At 44.3% G+C, this 18487-nt stretch overlaps 1 protein-coding gene across 2 annotated transcripts in view; it reads left to right on the top strand.

Annotated features, from left to right (window-relative positions):
- Nucleotides 1–18487, top strand: part of ATP2C2 (ATPase secretory pathway Ca2+ transporting 2) — a 28269-nt gene that overhangs the window by 9349 nt on the left and 433 nt on the right. Inside the window, exons 4-26 of one of the 2 annotated variants that reach the window (XM_005232186.3) lie at nt 924–1013; nt 1095–1130; nt 1223–1284; nt 2442–2550; nt 2631–2780; nt 2869–2937; nt 4014–4089; nt 4328–4394; nt 5639–5763; nt 7791–7888; nt 8618–8719; nt 9574–9663; nt 11090–11191; nt 11795–11951; nt 13328–13498; nt 14118–14215; nt 14295–14345; nt 14836–15002; nt 15670–15738; nt 15821–15937; nt 16633–16780; nt 17382–17477; nt 17799–17940. In XM_005232186.3, coding sequence (XP_005232243.1) covers nt 924–1013; nt 1095–1130; nt 1223–1284; nt 2442–2550; nt 2631–2780; nt 2869–2937; nt 4014–4089; nt 4328–4394; nt 5639–5763; nt 7791–7888; nt 8618–8719; nt 9574–9663; nt 11090–11191; nt 11795–11951; nt 13328–13498; nt 14118–14215; nt 14295–14345; nt 14836–15002; nt 15670–15738; nt 15821–15937; nt 16633–16780; nt 17382–17477; nt 17799–17940 — 2392 coding nt within the window. Of the gene's footprint in view, nt 1–923; nt 1014–1094; nt 1131–1222; nt 1285–2441; nt 2551–2630; nt 2781–2868; nt 2938–4013; nt 4090–4327; nt 4395–5638; nt 5764–7790; nt 7889–8617; nt 8720–9573; nt 9664–11089; nt 11192–11794; nt 11952–13327; nt 13499–14117; nt 14216–14294; nt 14346–14835; nt 15003–15669; nt 15739–15820; nt 15938–16632; nt 16781–17381; nt 17478–17798; nt 17945–18487 lie in introns of both variants that reach the window. The other variant, XM_055818802.1, reaches the window with a different exon arrangement.

The raw sequence follows: 18487 nt of genomic DNA, 5'->3' as shown, positions 1-18487 counted from the left end.
AGGTGGTGCCTTTTTCTGCTCATCCTTAACAAGCTGTTTCTCCTCTGGGGACACCAAGCAAATTCCTTAGTGCATCTCTCATCCTTCTGCAGGCAGCTGGTCTCTGGAAGAGCTGCTTGCAGTCCCCACACCATTCACACCTCTGCACTTGAGCATCACCCCTCAGCAGACACTTGATGTGGCTTCTTCCAGCTGCGATTTTTGTAAAACAACCCTTCAGCTCAGCCTTTCTAAAGAGAAATGAAGGGACTTTCACCTTTGGCTTCAGCAAGGAATACACCTGAACCTTGGTTTTCCTACTGTGCATTGCCACACATCTCTTACCCAAAGCAGGCAGTCTTATCTCTGCCTGACTTAATTCCCTTACAGCAATTCCCATGTTAACTAAACAGCACTGTAACATTCTCAGGTAGAAGAAAGTTCTTTACAATCTGTGTTTGAAAGTGAAAAAAGTGAGGATCTGACTCCCACAGCCCTGGGTCCAGTGCAGAGTTTAGCGGATTAATTAAAGAAAAGAAAAAAAGAGGATTTCTGGTTTCAAATTCTAAAAAGACAATACAGGTTTTGTTTGTACCTATTGTGCCTCCAAGGAGCTTTTCGAGTCAGCCATGCACTGTGTGTCTGCAAGGGTGAGCCTTGCCTGTGCAAGCAGAGGAAAAGAGAAGAAAATTGCGTCTTTTGGTGTGAGCCTTATCCTGCTGGTCCCTGGTGCTGTCCATCTCCTCTGCCGGGGGCAGGATCCAGCACCAGCCCAGCTGCAGGTGCTGTACCATCTCTGTCCGGGCAGAGTGATGCTGCTGTCACGAGCAAGGAGGGTCCCTGCAGCAAAACCACGTCTCATCCTTTCCGATGAGATCTGAGGCCAGCTCAGCTTCAGCCACTCCACGTTTAATTTTACATTGTGGTCTGTTTTGATTTTTCAGTTTAAAAATCCCCTCATTCTCTTGTTGCTGGCTTCTGCTCTGGTAAGCGTCATCACAAAAGAATACGAGGACGCCGCAAGCATCACCATGGTAGGTGGTACCTCTCCCTCAGCCCGACCCTTGGCTCCCTGGAGCTGGTGTGCCCACCCAGCAATGCCTCTTTGTTCGCAGGCGGTGCTCATCGTGGTCACCGTGGCCTTCATCCAGGTACGTTAGGCAGAGCTCGGCTCCGCAGCCAGGGCTGTCGTGAGCAAGCCCTCTCGTGTAACTTGGCTTTCTTCTCCTTTCTCATTTAAAAGGAATATCGCTCGGAAAAATCTCTGGAAGAACTTAACAAGCTGGTGCCTCCCGAGTGCAACTGGTGAGGCATGCCTGCTTTGGGGGGGTCTAGCAGGGCTTGGGTTATGAGGGCAGAACAGACCGGTGGAGAAAATTACTTCAGGCTGTGGTGCACGTAATGAGAACCTGATGTCTGGAGGGGTGGCACCACATGTGGATGCAGCTGTAAGTCATAGTGAAAGGGGATGAAGTAACTGATTTTTAAAGTAGGCACCTAGTGGAACTGGGTAAATGCTGAGAGGCAGGAGGGTCCCAGAAATGTCCTGCTCCACACCCTGCAGAGGATCCCTGCAGCCTCTGGCATGTTGCTGACTCCCCCTTGCAGGAAAAACCTCACCTGTGTCTTTTTTTTTTGGCTTTCGGGTTAGTTTTGTCCCCACGAGATTGGCACAAAACTGCTTATGAGCGGCGGTGCAGGGGGGCTGGGTCCCTCGTCCATGCCTGCCCATTGACGTACGTACGTGGCAGGCACGGGCGCAGCAGGCGATCCGGTGCACGGTGATGCCATTGCCTGCGGAGCAGCCGGAGGCCGTCTCAGATCCCGCTTCCCCGACTGCTTTGGTCTGTGGTAGCAGTGCTTTAGGTGACAGGAAACACGTTTCCTATTTATGTTTTTGCAAATCAGTTTTGTCACGGCCGACACAAACAAGCCGCGAGGCTCAGAGAAACCTTGCGCCGCAGAAGTGTGGGCTTCTCTCCTGGTCCAAAGTTCACCCGGGCTCAGATCTTACAAATGCCGCTGTTCTTTATTTATTTATCATATGCACCATAAGCATCTAACCATCTGAAAGGCTGAAAGGCTGTACTTTTAATACAATAGCAATATGCCAGTGGTAATTCTAGCTTTAAAAAGCTTCTTTTCAGGTTAAAGAATCTGCATGTCATTATTTACAGCGTGAGCCACGGGATAGCGTACCTTCTTGTCACTCTTATCTACTAAGTCGCTTATTGCTAAAATATTAAGTCTTCCATAACCTGCCCATCTGTTTAGAAATTAGAACTGAGCCAAAATGAACATATTCATCTCTCATCGTTATTAAGATTTTATATTCTTATTTACATTGGAAGCCTTTTGGGGGAAGGCTTTTGCTTTCTCGCCAGTCACATTCCCAAGCCTGCAGGAGGAATAAAACCCTCACGGCCTGGTTTCCTTTCTTCTTTTCCATTTGTCTCCTGTAGCCTAAGGGAAGGAAAACTGCAGCATCTTCTAGCACGAGAGCTTGTGCCTGGAGATATCATATACCTGTCTGTTGGTGACAGGGTTCCTGCAGACCTCAGGCTGATAGAGGTAAATACCACTATATGTACAAGAGCCTGTTTTGGAAATTTCTTGCCTTAGCAGTGCCAGAAATGTGTCTTTTTAATTAGGTTACAGACCTGCTGGTGGATGAATCCAGTTTTACTGGAGAAGCTGAGCCTTGCAATAAGACTGACAGTGTATTACTGGAAGCTGGAGACATAACTACTCTGAGCAATGTTGTTTTCATGGGGACCCTGGTGCGGTACGGGAAGGGAAAAGTGAGTCCTGTCATCTTTGATCTTTTCCTTGACATTAGTTACAGAATCTCTAGATTTCTTCATCTCCATCTCTTTCCCTTTTTTTCAGGGTGTAGTTATTGGGACTGGTGAAAATTCACAGTTTGGAGAGGTGTTCAAAATGATGCAAGCTGAAGAGGTAAAGAGCTGTATGTCTGTGGAAATTATGGATCTCCTGGAGGAAAGTTTGTGAGCAGAAGCAGTCCCAGGAGTTAATGCATTGGGTTCATTTCTGTTTCTGCTGCAAAATGCCTGTGTGACTGAAGGCCACCAAAGGGCTGTATCCAAAAAAGAAGCTTATAAGCAAGATTTAGGCTTCTAACTCCAGACTTGTGATATTTAACTTGTATCTAACCTTGTAGTCACGTAAACCTCATGGTTTCTTTTTTTTACTTCATACATGCTCACACTTTCCACTAGTATATAACTTTTTTACTTCTACATGTGCCAAAATCTCATGGGTCAGATCTCTGATCTGACACAGATGAGGGTCTTGAAGCTAGTTAACCCTTGATCTATTAACACAACAAATCACAGGAAAGCAGAAGCCACCATGCAAGATGCTGTGATGCACCTGCAGTGCTGGTGCAGGTCTGTGATGCTCTGCAGTGCCTGAACGTGCTGCTGCAGAACAGGGGCTGGGGGCTGGTACCCTCCTTGGCCTGAAACTCAGACCTCCCAAACCCTGCACCTCCCAGGGTCCATCCTACGTGTCATCTTGGGGTTGCCCTGAGCTGGCTCGGTGGAGGAGAAGGGGCTGCTCAGGCCTGCCCGGTCACGGTCAGACTGTGGCCCTGGCCTGGAGAGCGGGACACAGGTCACGGGGATGGAGAGCCAGACCTTTTATCCCTGTCCCACAGGCTTTGCACACATATTATCCCGTTCTGGACTCCATCACTAAGGTCCTTTCCAAATTTAGCCCTTAGTCTGTCTCTGTCTTGGCTCCCTAGCCGTAAACAAACATAATTTGTCTCTTTTCCCACTTTTTTGCCTGTCTGGAGTGCATTGGGGCAAAGACTCCCTGCGGGACAGCCCCTGCCCAGCAGGCCCTGTTGGGGAGGGAGGGGGATGGGCAGGCACCAGGGTGCATCAGGCAGCTGCAGGAGCCACGGTAACGATAACCAGGACTGTGTGGGTCCATTGCTCTAGGCTGACCATCATCTTCTCATCTCATGTAACATGCAAAGAAACCCAGGTATTCTTTAACATTTCCAGACTCCCAAAACACCTCTCCAGAAAAGCATGGACAGACTGGGGAAGCAACTCACTCTCTTCTCCTTTGGCATAATCGGTGAGTCGGACGCAATGCTCGTACTTGCATGCTCAGCTGCGATCAGTGCTCCAGGGCCACCTTCTCCAAAAGTACTTGTTGATGTGGGTTACCCGGACTTTGGGCGTTCAAGCAGAGACACCTCTGAAGGAGAGATCTGGGGGCCTCATTTCATGCTCAGTTCTCCAAAAACAGCTAAAGCAGGTTAGAGATTTATTAATTTCCTGAAGTTTTTAATCAGATGGTTTTCTCCCACCAGGTTTAATAATGTTCATTGGCTGGTTACAAGGGAAGCACCTCCTCAGCATGTTCACAATTGGAGTTAGGTGAGGACTGGAGAGCACCTTTCTCTTTGATTTCTAACGAAATGCATCCCAGGGAATTCCCTGTTCAAAACAATGGGCATTTCACAAAAGAGAACTTGAGTAAGACCCTCCATAAATACATCTTGATCTTGCACTGGTGAAATTCTGAGCTTTACAACAGAGTTTAGGAGAAAAAAAACCACCAAGTTTTGAGGGTTTATTTAATTTTGGAAATCAGTATTTTGAAAATTTTCACTGGCATTTCCACCTCATCCTGCTGTGAGTGTCCTTTCCTACCTGTACTATGAATTTACTGGGAGCGTAGCAATGGCAAATACTACTCTTTGCTGTTCTTTCTGGATTTATGTCTAAAGACAGGAATGCATAACGCGGCATAAAAAGCGTGCACAAGCTCTTGATCAAACATCATAAACCATGTGTTTTAGTAGAACCCATAAACCCCCTTGTTTGGTGTTGTCATGGCTTTAAAAGCAAGCCTTTGAAAAAAAAAAATATGGAAATAAAAACAAGATCCCAGATGAGGAGACAACAGAGAAGCCACAGTGGCTCACTGCCCACCCTGCTGTCTCCTGGGGGGATGTGGGGGCAGAGAAGAGTGGTTAAGCCTGAGTTTTGGAGAGCAGCGTATGGTTTCATAAGTCTTCCTTGATTACTTTTTGCACATACTTGGAAGTGTTCAGAGTTACCCAAGGAATAACTAAGGGACAGATAGAGACTGTATCTGGATGTTTCTAGCATGTCAGGTGTTGCAAGTTTTGCTGTTGCCCCGGTTCAGTGTGTGCAGCATGGGGACGTCTGGGGAGCTGGTTCTGTCCCACCATAGCTTGTACCCACGTGTGAGAGAGGAGATGAGGGGCTGCGTGTGGCCAGGAGCCAGTAGCTAACGTGTCGGTCATGATGCCAAGGAATATTCAACTTCCATCCTCAGAAAGTTAAATAAACGAAATTAAATCCAACCCCTAAATCCCTACTTCACCAGAAATTAATGCTCTTTGGCAACGTAAAGAAGGAAAGTAATTGCTCTGTCAAAATCATCCAGCAGAAGGATGAAGGGTTGGATGAATATCCTGCTTTTGTATTTACAGTGCGCCAGCAGTCCCAGTGGTTAGCACTGCGCGCTTCTATTCAGACATACACGTATAAGCAAGAAAACTCACCCCAGGGAAATGTCCCTGTGGCACGTTATGGCTGGTACTTGTAGTTTGACCTCTGTGTTGAAGCTGTTGTGTCTCTGCTGTCCCCAGCCTGGCAGTGGCCGCCATCCCAGAGGGCCTTCCCATCGTGGTCACCGTTACGCTGGTGCTGGGTGTTCTCCGGATGGCCAAGAAAAGGGTGATTGTGAAGAAGCTGCCCATAGTAGAAACCTTAGGTAAGGCTGCCGAGGGGCCACACAGCTTGGTCATTTGCCAGGCTTCAAAATCTGAACAGAATAGCAACGGGCTGGCCAAGGGAGCCCTGGTCTGATGATATTTTTTTTTTTAATAATATTGAATATGTTTATTGGGCCAGAGCAAGATGATCTTTCGACCTTTCGACCCCAACCATTCTATGATTCCACCCTGTGCTTCTCATCCTTATCCCTTCTTTTAGCAATCGTAGCACAGGCAGGTGCCAGGAATGGTGCAACCCCAGCCCTGGCACCGGCCCACGGGGAGCAGAGCCCCCCCGCAGACATGCATGCCTTGCCTGGGCTGAGAGGCTTTGTTTCTCCGCATCATCCTGCAGGTCCATCTTGTCCACTTCTTCAGTGCCTGGCTAAAAAACCTTGCAGCCCCTTATGTCGAGCCTGGTGACATAAAAAAACCTCATTTATCCTTCTGCAGCCTGTGTGGCCATCTGCCTGATATCCAAAGGGTCATAGAAAACAGGGACGGAGAAGACCCTGAGAAGGCGTCCAGCCCATCCTGACAACTGCAGGGCAGAAAGAACTGTAATGAAGTTATTCCTTCACCTCCCTTTATCTTCAAACTGGCCCTTATTCCCAAGTCACTGAATTCCAGGCTTTGCTGCTCCGACCTTGGTCAGTATGGCAGTTATATGAAGGAGAAGACGTGTTGTGTATTTAGTGCCACTCATTTAAAAGCACACTCAGTGCCAAGCCTGGCCCATGCAGTCCCAGATATCTGCTGCACAGCCTGATCCTTCAGCTAAAATCTTTTTTCATTGGAAATGCTGCTATTGTTTGAACTGCCCTTGTTTGTTCTGCAGCTAAGGAATCTTATCACCCTCATTTTATTGTATTTGCCCTGACCCAGGACATCTGAAACAGCCTTATCTCAGGAAGAATTTTGTTCTGGTAGGGCTGTGCCTAAATAGGCGTAACTGCCAGATGCCCAGGTACCCTGCAGGACAGCCCCAGCAGGGCAGAACCTGTGCTCTCCCACACATCAGTTGTGCCACGTCTGTGCAACTGCTGGAAGGGAAAAAAATAGTCCTCCTTCTTTATCTGATTCTTTGTCAAAAAAAAAAAAAAATGAAGATGATAGCTTTGCTCTGTGCTAATCCTTAATTATTTTTTTTTAATTACCTTAAAATGCAATTAACTTAACTGCACTCCAATCTGCTTTATTCTCTGCAGGCTTTTACCTGGTGGTTACCATGCTCATGGGGTCTGTGCCTAAGCACTGCGGTCATCTCCACAGCCAGGGAAGACATTCAGGCTTAGAAGGGAGCTGGAGTCTGATTGTTTTTTGCATTACAGTCATTTTTTCCCCTTCTCGGGAGTGGAAAGTAGCCCGAACGTAGTGACTCTGCTCATTCACTCTGCTGTATTGTGGTGTAAACGGGCCCTGGAAGGAATGTGCTTTAGTGAAGCAGGACTTCAACATAGCAAAGCATGACTGGGGCAGCTTCTGCTCTTAGCTGGGGATTTTGAAGGGTTGTTTTTTGGTTGGGTTTTTTTTTGTAACAGGCTTTAACACATCTGTTCTTGCAGGCACTTGGTGCGGCAGGGAAGGGCTGTTATCCCCGATCTAGAGAAGCACGGGTTAAATGGCCCATCTGAGGAAGCATGTGCCAGAGTGGGAATTTGATATGCCTTTTCAGAATGTAACAGCTGTTCTGTTGTGTGATATTGCAGCTCGGAAACATTGATCAACTCCCTGGAGAGCCGTGCGTTCTCTGATTGCCCACCACGTAATGCTCCATACATTGTGGTCCTCATCAGATGTCTCCTACCACATCTCACTCACAAATTATGTGCACGATACCCTGGCACACACTCAGATCCTTTCCTTACAAGATCCTGTTAGGGAAACTCATCCATTTCTTGGTATTTTCTCCCTTTTCCTCACCGGTGCAGTTTAAGTAACCTTAGGGAAACTTGTTCTCCTTCCTCTGAATCTCCCGTTTGGTTGCATTATTTATTAGTTCTGATTGAAAACTTTCTTGCATCAGGTTGCTGCAATGTCATCTGCTCAGATAAGACAGGCACTCTGACAGCCAACGAGATGACGGTGACTCGGCTGGTGACCTCGGATGGCTTCCAGGCAGAGGTATGGATGAGGCGGCAACACGGACTCTCCTGTTTGAGTTCAACGGGGCTCATTTGCTTTTGCTTCAATTAGTCCCCAATGAGGGAGGCTGATCAGTCCCCAGACAAGCCATTTCTTGCATGTCGCAGGTTCCATGAAAGCAAAGGGACTTTTGCAGTGCTGGAGGCAGGCAGAGGTGGGGCTGTGTACAAAAGCTGCTCAGATACCATAAACAGGCATTTATTGACATCATCTGCCGTTCTCTGTAATTATTGTAAATATTGAAACCTGCCATTGACCCTTGTGGATCCACCTTCTGTAGGAATATTTATTATATGGCTGACCAGATCCTTCTGCTTGGTTCATTTACCTGTGGGCAAAGTGGGTGAAAAATGCAGGCACGGCAAACGTGCGGCAGGCCAGCCATCGGCAGGGAAGGACTTGACCAAAACCAGTGAGCCCACTGCTGCCAAAGGGCCAGGTCTCTCGACTGAGCCTCAAGAGACTTCGGAAATCATGGTGAACAAGCTCTGTACAAGACCAGCTGATTCTTTTTGTTCCTATACAGTTATCATAACATACTTCCACTACCTGCAGCCTTTCGTATCAGCACTGCTTTGAGCTAGAAAGAAAAATCCCAGCGCACCTCCCAAATCAGCAGCTTGCTGGAGTGCTCCCCGCGGCATGCAGCTGCAGCCCAGTCCCGCCTGGCACTGGGAAGTTTGCTCTGTCTGTGTCTCCCTTCCTCAGGTCAGCGGGGTGGGCTACAATGGAGATGGAAACATTTATCTTCTGCCATCAAAGGAGATTCTTAAAGAATTTTCCAACATCTCAGTTGGGAAACTGGTGGAGGTAAGTATAAATTAGGAACCGGCTTGTCCTATTTACATCGGGTTTATTTGCACAGATCACTCCGGGTAATGACTGTGGAAAAAAGCCACTTTTGTAACTCCAAAATGAACTGTCTTGCTAGAGCCTTCTTATGGGCAGGCTCTGAGTAACTGGGATATAATACCTGAAGCTTACGGGTGAAAGGCAGTACTCATAAGACATGGAGGGAGAGACCAGAGTCATCACCTTGAAGTGTCAAGGACATTTTAGATAAAAATACAGTTCTAGCAGACAAGAGATTGGTTAATTTTACCATGTTCAGCTTTTTAATGTGGACAGATTCTAGACTTCTGCTAGCTACATAGTCAATTTACGAATGTACTGTGATGGTCTCTGAGTTTTATGTTTGTATTAAATAAAATCTTGAACATTCAACTGTAGGCAGAAGTGGAGCATTTGGGTAGTGAAATGATCTGAGCTGGAATCTCAGATGGAGATTAGGTCTTATTTTATTCATGCTGTACATCTAATGTAATAGTGGGAGAGGCTGTTTTCATTTGCATGATTTGTCAAGTTCGTTAGATGTATATCATGTTTTGTTTTATGTTAATTTATCCAAATTTATCCAAAACGTAACATTTTACCAAAATACTGCTGTATCCTATGGATTAAGCAGGTTTAGAAATCTCAAGATTGTTCTCAAGAATCTCAGGATCCTGAGATCTCAAGAAATGCTGCTATGGGGACTACCACGTCTTTGGGGATGTGGCTGTTTTCATTCTCCCATCTTTCATTATTTCATTTAAAGAGATGAAGAAGCTATGAATTTAGTTATGAAACACCCACCCCCCATGTAAATATGTCACTTTCTTTAGGCTGGCTGTGTAGCCAATAATGCCGTTATCAGGAACAACAGCGTGATGGGACAGCCCACAGAAGGAGCCCTCATTGCCCTTGCAATGAAGGTAAGGTTGTTAAGATTTAAAATTTTCCAGAAATTTAAAAAAAGAAAAGAAAAAAAAAGCTGGAATTGTTATGTCTGATAGCAGTGATCAGACTTCTTTAAAGTCCCCAGACTGACTTTAGTCTTTCCTTGTCTCTTCTCCCCAAGGTCACAGACGTACACGTCTCCCATGTAAACCTCTTGTCACAGACAAACACCTTCCCTGAGCTTCTGTGCTAGCAGCAATAATTATTGTCCTTGGTTAATCTCTGCAATTACACTGCGTAATGGATTTCTTTCAGGCTCAGACTGGACTGCCTTTTTTATTTTTTCTGCACATGCCGGTTAAGAGTTCAGGAGGAGGACAAGAGAGTGAAAAATGAGCAAGAACAGGCCATAGCAGAAAGCATGGCAGAGGGTCATACTCACTCTGGGTCATCTGCTAGGTTTTACTTTTTTCTAGTCATGAGTATGTAAAACAGGAGTTTTCATGCAGATTGCATCCATGCTGATAGGCAGAGGCTGTGAAATGCCACCAGGTATCATCTCATCGGTGTTCCTCAGCCTGTGGACCGCAAACCTCACGTGGGCTGTAAAGACCAGAAGGTGCCTGATGAAATGATGCACCTGCAAACATCTGTTCTTACCTCCTATTTTTAAAGCTTGTAACTTTAACAGTGAAAATATGTTTGTTTGTTTGTTAGTTTTTGTAAAACAATGACATTGTATTTCCCTAAATGCTAAATTGAAATCTTCCTTCGGCTCCACCATTCCGTAGCCAAACAATAGCAAGATACAAAGGAAGCTGTCAATTCTTTTTTTCTTTTTTTTTTTAGTTTGGTGGGAGCAGGGGGAGAGAGACTGGAAGCTACTTCCGATCCCTGCTTCCCCTAGAGCAGCCACGCATGCTGCCAAAGCAGGCGTGGATTGATTTCGACTGTCGTGCTTCATAGCTGAAGGGTCGTCTTGTGGTGAATTGCTTTTTGAGTTTAATTCATCAGGAAATAATTTGAAACTACATCCACGACTGATCATTCATTTATTTGCAATTTTCCTTTTTCTTCCAAGTAGGGTGGCTGGGAAATAACTGAAGCGAGGGAGGCTGAGCTTGGGCTGGAAGAAATCTGCTCTGCCCATCACTTTGCTGTAGGTTTAGGGAAAAGACTTGAGCCTCCTTTGACCCGAAGCCCCACCAAGGCAGCAGTGCAGCTCTCCAGTTCTTGCAAAAGTCAACAGGAATCAAGCTTCAAATTCCAGTTTAATTTATCTCACATCCAGCACCAAAAGGCAAAGATGGGTTTCACTCTCCCCATGCTTTCTCTTGAGCTCTGTGCTATATGACTGCCTGGAAGTACATGGTCAACACTCAGTGTTGTAATATGGAAAATATTATACAAGTTTGGCATTGTCCAGCATTACAGTGCTCTTTTTGTTTTGCTTTACTTTAGATGGACTTAGCTGACATAAAAGATATTTATGTAAGAAAGAAGGAAATTCCGTTTAGCTCAGAACAGAAGTGGATGGCTGTGAAATGCACACTGAGAAATCAGGTAAAGCAAACAGTGGCGTTGGCTGGTTTTGTGTTTCTGATTGTGCACCTCAACAATGGGCATGAAATGGTATCTCTTCCGCAAATAGCGGGTTTAGAAGTTAACTATGTCGGGAGAAAACCGAACAAACCTCAACATTCCCAGCTTGGGTGTAAGTTCAGCTTGTACAGCAGTGTTTGAATGGGAGAAGATAATACTTTTCATATTGTGTTTGGAGTAGGAAAACAAAAGTTTTCAGAAATAACTGACAGGGGAAGAAAGGTACAATGTTTGGAAGAAAATGTTGCCCATTTTTCCCTTAAGGAGCTCGTTTTGGCTGACATTGTACTCTGGTTTAAAACTTCGCTAACCTTCTCATTGCCGTTCTCTCTGTGATGGCTGAACATGAAAAACGGCTAGAGCAAAATTATCACATCCTATAAATAATACATGCACCTGGGCATTTTACAAAATGGTGAAAGAGAAAACAAAGGATCTTTTTTACCTGGGATGTAAAGCCTTATGCATTATCAGTACTTTTAAAACATGGCGCATGTGTTTGTTTTTTTTTATATATATATATATACATATATATATAAAGTATATTATCTTTTTACTTTAAAGGATCAGGAAGATATTTACTTTATGAAAGGAGCATTTGAAGAAGTTCTTCAGTATTGCACTCTGTATAACAGCAGTGGCATCTCCTTATCACTTACACCCCAGCAGAAAGCCTTCTACCAGCAGGAAGAAAAACGAATGGGCTCCTCAGGTCTACGGGGTCAGTCATGACTCTCTATGTCCCTTAAGCTTACAGGTTATCACGCCCTAATACTTTCCTGCTCTGTTTCAGTTGGGATGGAGGGAGGCTCTGTCCCCAGCATCACTCGCCTGATCTCTTCATAACACTCATCAGAATTTGCCAAGGGCCATGTCTTAGGTCTGCTGGCTGCTTGCTTTCCATCAGTCCTTTTTTTGCTGGGTTTAATTTAGTGAGATTGAAGGGAGCTGAAAATAAGCACTGGAAATGGTGAATGTTTTTCTTCCACGGAGCGTTGCGATTGCCTGGGATACGGTCTGAATGTTGGATTTAAAAGCTTTGTGCTGAACCTGATCTAAGCGCTGCTCTGCCAAGTTTTGCTTTTGGAGAAGCTGTTTCAAGAGCAACAAAAAGCAACTTTGAAAGAGGTTCAAAACATGGATTTGGGCACCAAGATTTTTATTTGAAGTTTGGTTCAATTTTTTATTAGTACCAAATCTAACGGTCTCCTTTTGATCCCGACTCCATGTCAGCACACAGACCACAGAAGTTTTTGTGTGCGTGCCATTTCCTTCATCACTAGAAACATCCTTTCAGAAATGTCTTGGACTTTCACACAGTAACAAAGACACCATCACCTGTGCACGCTCCTGGGTTGTAAGTAGATGAGCACAAGTCTTGACAGCCAGGTCTGGAAGGTGGTATAGTTAATGTATGTATTCTCCAGCCCTGTGTCTTGTGGTTAGCAACTCATGTACAGAGCTTGCTTTACAATATCTGAATCATCTGCTGTTGTGAATGGCAAATTACTGCTCTGAAGAAAAGTGATTAGCTCAGGCAGCTGCTGCGAGCTTATGATTCAATCATCAAAGCAACACTGACATGAACCCCTGGCACATCCTCGAGTGATTTAAGAATGATTGAATGATATGGTTAGGCACCAAGAACAGAAACAAAATGTTCAGAGCCTTGATGTTTACACAATGGAAGTTTCACTCATTTAACTGAATTCACATTTCACATTTTTAGATTAAAAATAGAAGTTTAAGTTTTTACAGGAGCGCTGTTATCTAACATGGTAGTTGAACTGTATCTGGTCTAACATTACATTGTCCCAATTTAATCCACCTGCATTCAGGGAAGACTTGGTAGACAGCTTTAAATTGGAAAGAAATAAATCCGAAGCAAAACCTGTGAAACAGAAGTGTTCTGATTCAGATAAACTGCCATTATTTGAGTGGACCAATTTTTTCCATCCATCCATAGATCTGGTTTTAATTACTTTTTTATGCTGGAAAACTGGCAATTTAACATCTCCTCTAAATGCTTGTTTTAATGTGTGGAACCACATTATTAATAATTCTGTTTTGTCTTCCTTTTTCTCCCTCTGTTTCTAGTACTTGCTTTGGCTTCAGGTCCAGAACTTGGCAACCTAACATTTTTAGGTCTGGTTGGAATAATTGATCCTCCAAGGGCTGGAGTGAGAGAAGCTGTTCAGGTCCTCCTTGAGTCCGGTGTATCGGTAAAGATGATAACTGGAGATGCCCTGGAAACTGCTGCGGCTATAGGTAGCAAACTTCAGCTTCTTTCCTGTGGGCCTATATTATGTCTGTCAGATCAGTCTAATATTCTGTCACGTAACAATTCACTTTTTCATTCTTTCTGTGTCTGCAATAGAGGTTTTAAATGCCACTGAGTTTTTGCTTTTCCATTCAAACAAATAATATTAAATGCAGTCGTGAGCAGCTCTATTGGGCAAAATTCCAGTGACTTAATTCCACTCTTTTAGTGCCAGAAATGGCAAAATCTCAGTGTCGGGCCCTTCAGTGAGACAGATGGCATTGCTGGGATTATAGACTCCACTGATGTTCAGTGTGGGTATCTCTGCATTTCCCATTTTTGCATTTTGCCATTACAAATATGCAGAGCAAGCAGCAGAGAAGGGAGTGACAGATTTAGTATCAGCTCCAGTTCTGGGTATCGTGTGGCTCCCAGGACTCCAGCTGAGCAAGGACAGGGTGACTGGCCCAGCTGAGAGCCAGAGAGCTGTGTGCCCTGTCAGATGCCCCAGGTTCAGATGTGTTTCCCAGTAAGTTCTTTAATTGCTGCCTCTATTATTTGAGTCAGGAAATAGTTGGCTTTTTCCAGAGGTGATGGGCAGGCCTCATTTTGGGCTTTTCTTTGCAGGACAGAATATTGGTCTCTGCAATGGGAAGCTGAAAGCCATGTCTGGGGAAGAGCTGGACCAATTGGCAGAGGCAGAGCTGTCATCCACTGTCAAAAATGTAATGGTTTTGATCACAAAAATAAGGCCTATTTCCAATAGCATCCATCTAACACAAGATTGTATTTTTTGTTTTTCAGGTTTCCGTTTTCTTCAGAACAAGTCCAAAGCACAAAGTAAAAATAATAAAGGTACTAAGAGCCACTCAGACCCATTGTATGCCTCACAAAAACAAGATATAAGCTGGGAGGGGAGAGCAGTTCTCTAGACCATCTGGTGTTCCAAGGCAGGATCAGCTCAAACTAAAGGACTGTAAGACCCAAGCTGGAGCTTTGGCAGTATTTACACTGGAAGTATTGGCATTTCTCTTGCAGATCTGGCCTGGGTTATTTGAAAGGCACTAGGGAGTTATTAGCAAGCATAGTATCAGGAGACTAATTTCTGAGGACTTTACTTTCCTCTTCTAACTCCTGCTGGAGTTGTTAAGACTCTCTGCTCTCCTGAAAATCCACTCTCTTAATGCTCAGTCTGAGCTTTGTCCTCAGTGGGCTGCCGAGTCTGCTTTATCCTGTGTCACACAGCACTTCGGCTCTTTCGATGCTACGTGCAAATCCTGGGACTGCCAACAGGACTTACTTGCCTTCTCCTGCTTCAGAGCCTCTCCTCTCTCCACTCTCACAGGCTCTGCAGAGGGCTGGTGCTGTTGTGTCAATGACAGGAGATGGGGTTAACGACGCCGTGGCCCTTAAGTCTGCTGATATCGGGATTGCGATGGGACAAGCCGGTACAGACGTCAGCAAAGAGGCTGCCAACATGATTCTCGTGGACGACGACTTCTCAACAGTCATGTAGGTTTAGCAACTTTCTTACTATCAGACACTTTCTCGCTTCAGACACCTTCTGGCTCTCCATTGCAACAAGTCTGTTGCGTGACTAGCCCTGGAAATAATGCAAGACGCAGGACATGTAAGTCCACGAGTGGAGATACCTAGTGTGGGTATGGCTCATTTTCAGCTGCGTACATGGCAATGACAATGGTTTCAGTCACATACACGTCAATGATTCCAGCAGTGGTGACAAAGCTACCTTTCATCTGAAAGCCCTGGTTTCTCATTGCTGTAGCTAACCGGGGATTTGAAAGCACCTAAAAGTCTGGGTAGGTCAGAACTTGTGCTCCCTGCCTCATCCAGGAAGCTCAGGGGGAAGACATGATTTGCAATGCTCTGTTGGTTCAGAACAAGAGTCGGCAGAGTAGAGTGAGGCTATAAATAGGTCACAGCCCCGCTTTATGAACTGCAGACCTGACCACATGAACCAGGTTTTCAGATCTACTAGTTCTGATATAGTAATTTTAATTTTAACTGAGAAGCTGCACTGACATCCTCCTCCTGAGCCGGGGTCTGAATTTCAACTGAAATACATGCTAGAGAAGACAACTTGTATTTTGAGTGTCACAGGGAGCTCAGTGTAAAATAGTGTGATCCCTAGTTATTTAATAAACTCTCTCCCTTCCAGGAATGCAATAGAAGAGGGAAAGGGAATATTTTACAACATAAAAAATTTTGTCCGGTTCCAGTTGAGCACGTAAGTTTCTGTTTCCTTCAGTTCTAGTGAAAGCACCTTTGGGGTGAAGCCATGCAGAATAATGATGTTCTGTGCTTTGCAGGAGTATTTCAGCTTTAAGCCTAATTACTCTGTCAACAGTGCTCAACCTACCAAATCCACTCAATGCTATGCAGATCTTATGGATCAACATCATCATGGATGGACCACCCGCCCAGAGGTATGGAAGAGTCAAGATATCATTTGATATTTTATCAAAATATTCTTGGGTTTAATATGTCTGAATGTGGCTTAGGAACACAAGCTGTTATGATTTCTTATCAATGCACTAATCATTTGGCAGTTAGATAAGACAAGTTGTACTTTTGTTCCCTCCTGGTCTCTCCAAAAGCATTTACTTCACATTTACTTGAGGTTTTACACATTCCCATTTTGTGGTGGAACCCCTTAACTATTCCAGTTTTTGACTAGGCACAGTCTGTTATCCTGAGTGCACCGCCTGCTGATAGCTCTGCAGGTCTGACTGCCAAGGGAATACCGGGTATGTGCGGGTGCATATGCCCCAAAATCCCAAGACTTGGGAACCTCAGCCAACAGCTAATTACAACTACTGCTAATGACAGTTGCTATTTTGACATGGAAGAGATGTTGGCCACTGTCTCACTGCTGTCTGCGATGGGATACTGATACGATGCACTGCCTTGGCCTGATATGTCACTTTAACTCCTCAATATGCAAAAAAGACCTTTGGTGTAGGTGCTGCAGACAAATCTGGGGCCTCACGTAACCCTGCCAGAATAGTCACTCTGCATTTCAAAGAACTGCACCTTCCAGATCCATCCTGTTTTATCAGCAGTACTGTTTCAGGACAATCTGCACTAACTAAACACGCCCCTCTGCTTCTCTTTGAGGCAGCTTGGGAGTTGAGCCTGTTGATAGGGATACCATCAAACAGCCACCCCGATGTATCACGGACACGATACTCAGCAAATCATTGATCCTGAAAATCTTCATGTCAGCTATAATTATCATCAGTGGAACCCTCTTTGTCTTCTGGAAGGAGGTGAGGAAATTCTGCAATTATATCTTGTTTCCATGAGGGTGGAGAGCAAAGTGAAGGGCAGTTTCTGAAGTACATGCGAAGGATCTTCTGAAAGACATCCCATGGGGAAGGGACAGTATGGGCAGAGGGTTAGGAAACCAGGTCTCCCAGCCCTGCTTCTGCCTTCCCATGTTGCCTCCAATTTGGAGCTTCCTATCTAGAATGAGAAAATTATGACAACATGATATCAATCTTTTAAGGTACTTCTCACCTCTAGTTTTCCATGGAAGTAGAAAATGCCAGGTACATAAGTACTACGGATTGCTGTTAGTAAATGGTGTCTGTTACTGTAACAATTTAAGTCATTTCATTTAGAACATTCTTTACTCAAATTCCACATCGGTTTAAGAATTGTTTAAGAAACATGGTTGATAAGATCATAAAGTCAACAATTAGCAGGGAGCAATTAATGCTGCCTAAATAGCCAGCACTAGATTTATTCTTTTGGTTTACTACCCCTTGATTTGACTGGGATCAATAAAGGGAATATTTAATTCATCTATTAAATTTACGTATTTTTGTAGGGCTTAACTAACCCCTGAATTTTTACATGTGCTTTCAGAATCCAAAAAGTGGCATAACTCCTCGAACCACAACAATGACTTTCACCTGTTTTGTTTTTTTTGACCTCTTCAATGCCCTGACATGCCGCTCTCAGGTGAGCTCGCTTTATCAGCAATAATTCCTTGTCTCAAAACACTAACATAAATACTAGGATACTAGTATTTTGCATAGGAAGGGGTTTTAAAGTAATTTAAAGCAGTATGATTTTTATCATCTTTAAAGTTATCCATCATAGCTCAACTACAACTATGCTTTCAAGTACGTAGCTCTGCCAAAGTCAGTGTCTATGTAACTTCAAAAAGTAATGGAGTTTACACGCAAAGAAACAGTGTGACGTTCACGTACCAACAGGGGACTGGGAAATGTTATATATCCTTTTTTTTTTCTTTTTTCTTTTTTTTTTTTTTTCTCCTAGACGAAGCTGATATATGAAATAGGCTTTTTTCGAAACCGCATGTTCTTATATTCTGTGCTTGGGTCATTTTTGGGACAGTTGGCTGTTATATACATCCCTCCATTACAAAAGATCTTCCAGACAGAAATTTTAGGAGCATTAGGTAAGTTGCAAAATAAATAATGTATTTTTTTCATTAAAGCTACTTTAAAAAGCAGATGCCATTGCCAAATTGTTACAATAGCTCCCAACAGATTGCTGATAGGGGTAATCAATCAACAGCTCCTATAGCTATATACATAAACATAGCCATACGCAAATAGTAGCAGTGTTTAATGGTATTATCCCAGCCTAGGTTTTTAATTCTGACTTACTGCACATAAATACATATAAATGGAGACACGCCAAGATTTTGCAGGAGCTCTGTATGATAATGTTTCTCCATATAAATCCATCTAGGATCATTATGCAGCCACTCCGTTTTGAAGAAGCAGGGTGAATGTTTCCTAGCGGAAATGCAATGCATATTTTACCATTTGAATCAGCCTAAGCAAGCTATACCATACTCCACTGTACTGCGCCTACATTAGGTGTGTAGTTAGAAGCAGGGTTCAATGATCCCAAATGATTAACATAGAGGCTTCCACCCATGATGTGGACTATACCAACTACGGCTACTCCTTGGCTACTACAGTCATTTCTCTTAGTTC

This window comes from Falco peregrinus, chromosome 14 (genome assembly GCF_023634155.1).
Source record: "Falco peregrinus isolate bFalPer1 chromosome 14, bFalPer1.pri, whole genome shotgun sequence".
NCBI lineage: Eukaryota > Metazoa > Chordata > Aves > Falconiformes > Falconidae > Falco > Falco peregrinus.
The sequence above is the reverse complement of the archived record's forward strand: the minus strand, read 5'-3'. Positions and strand labels throughout refer to the sequence as shown.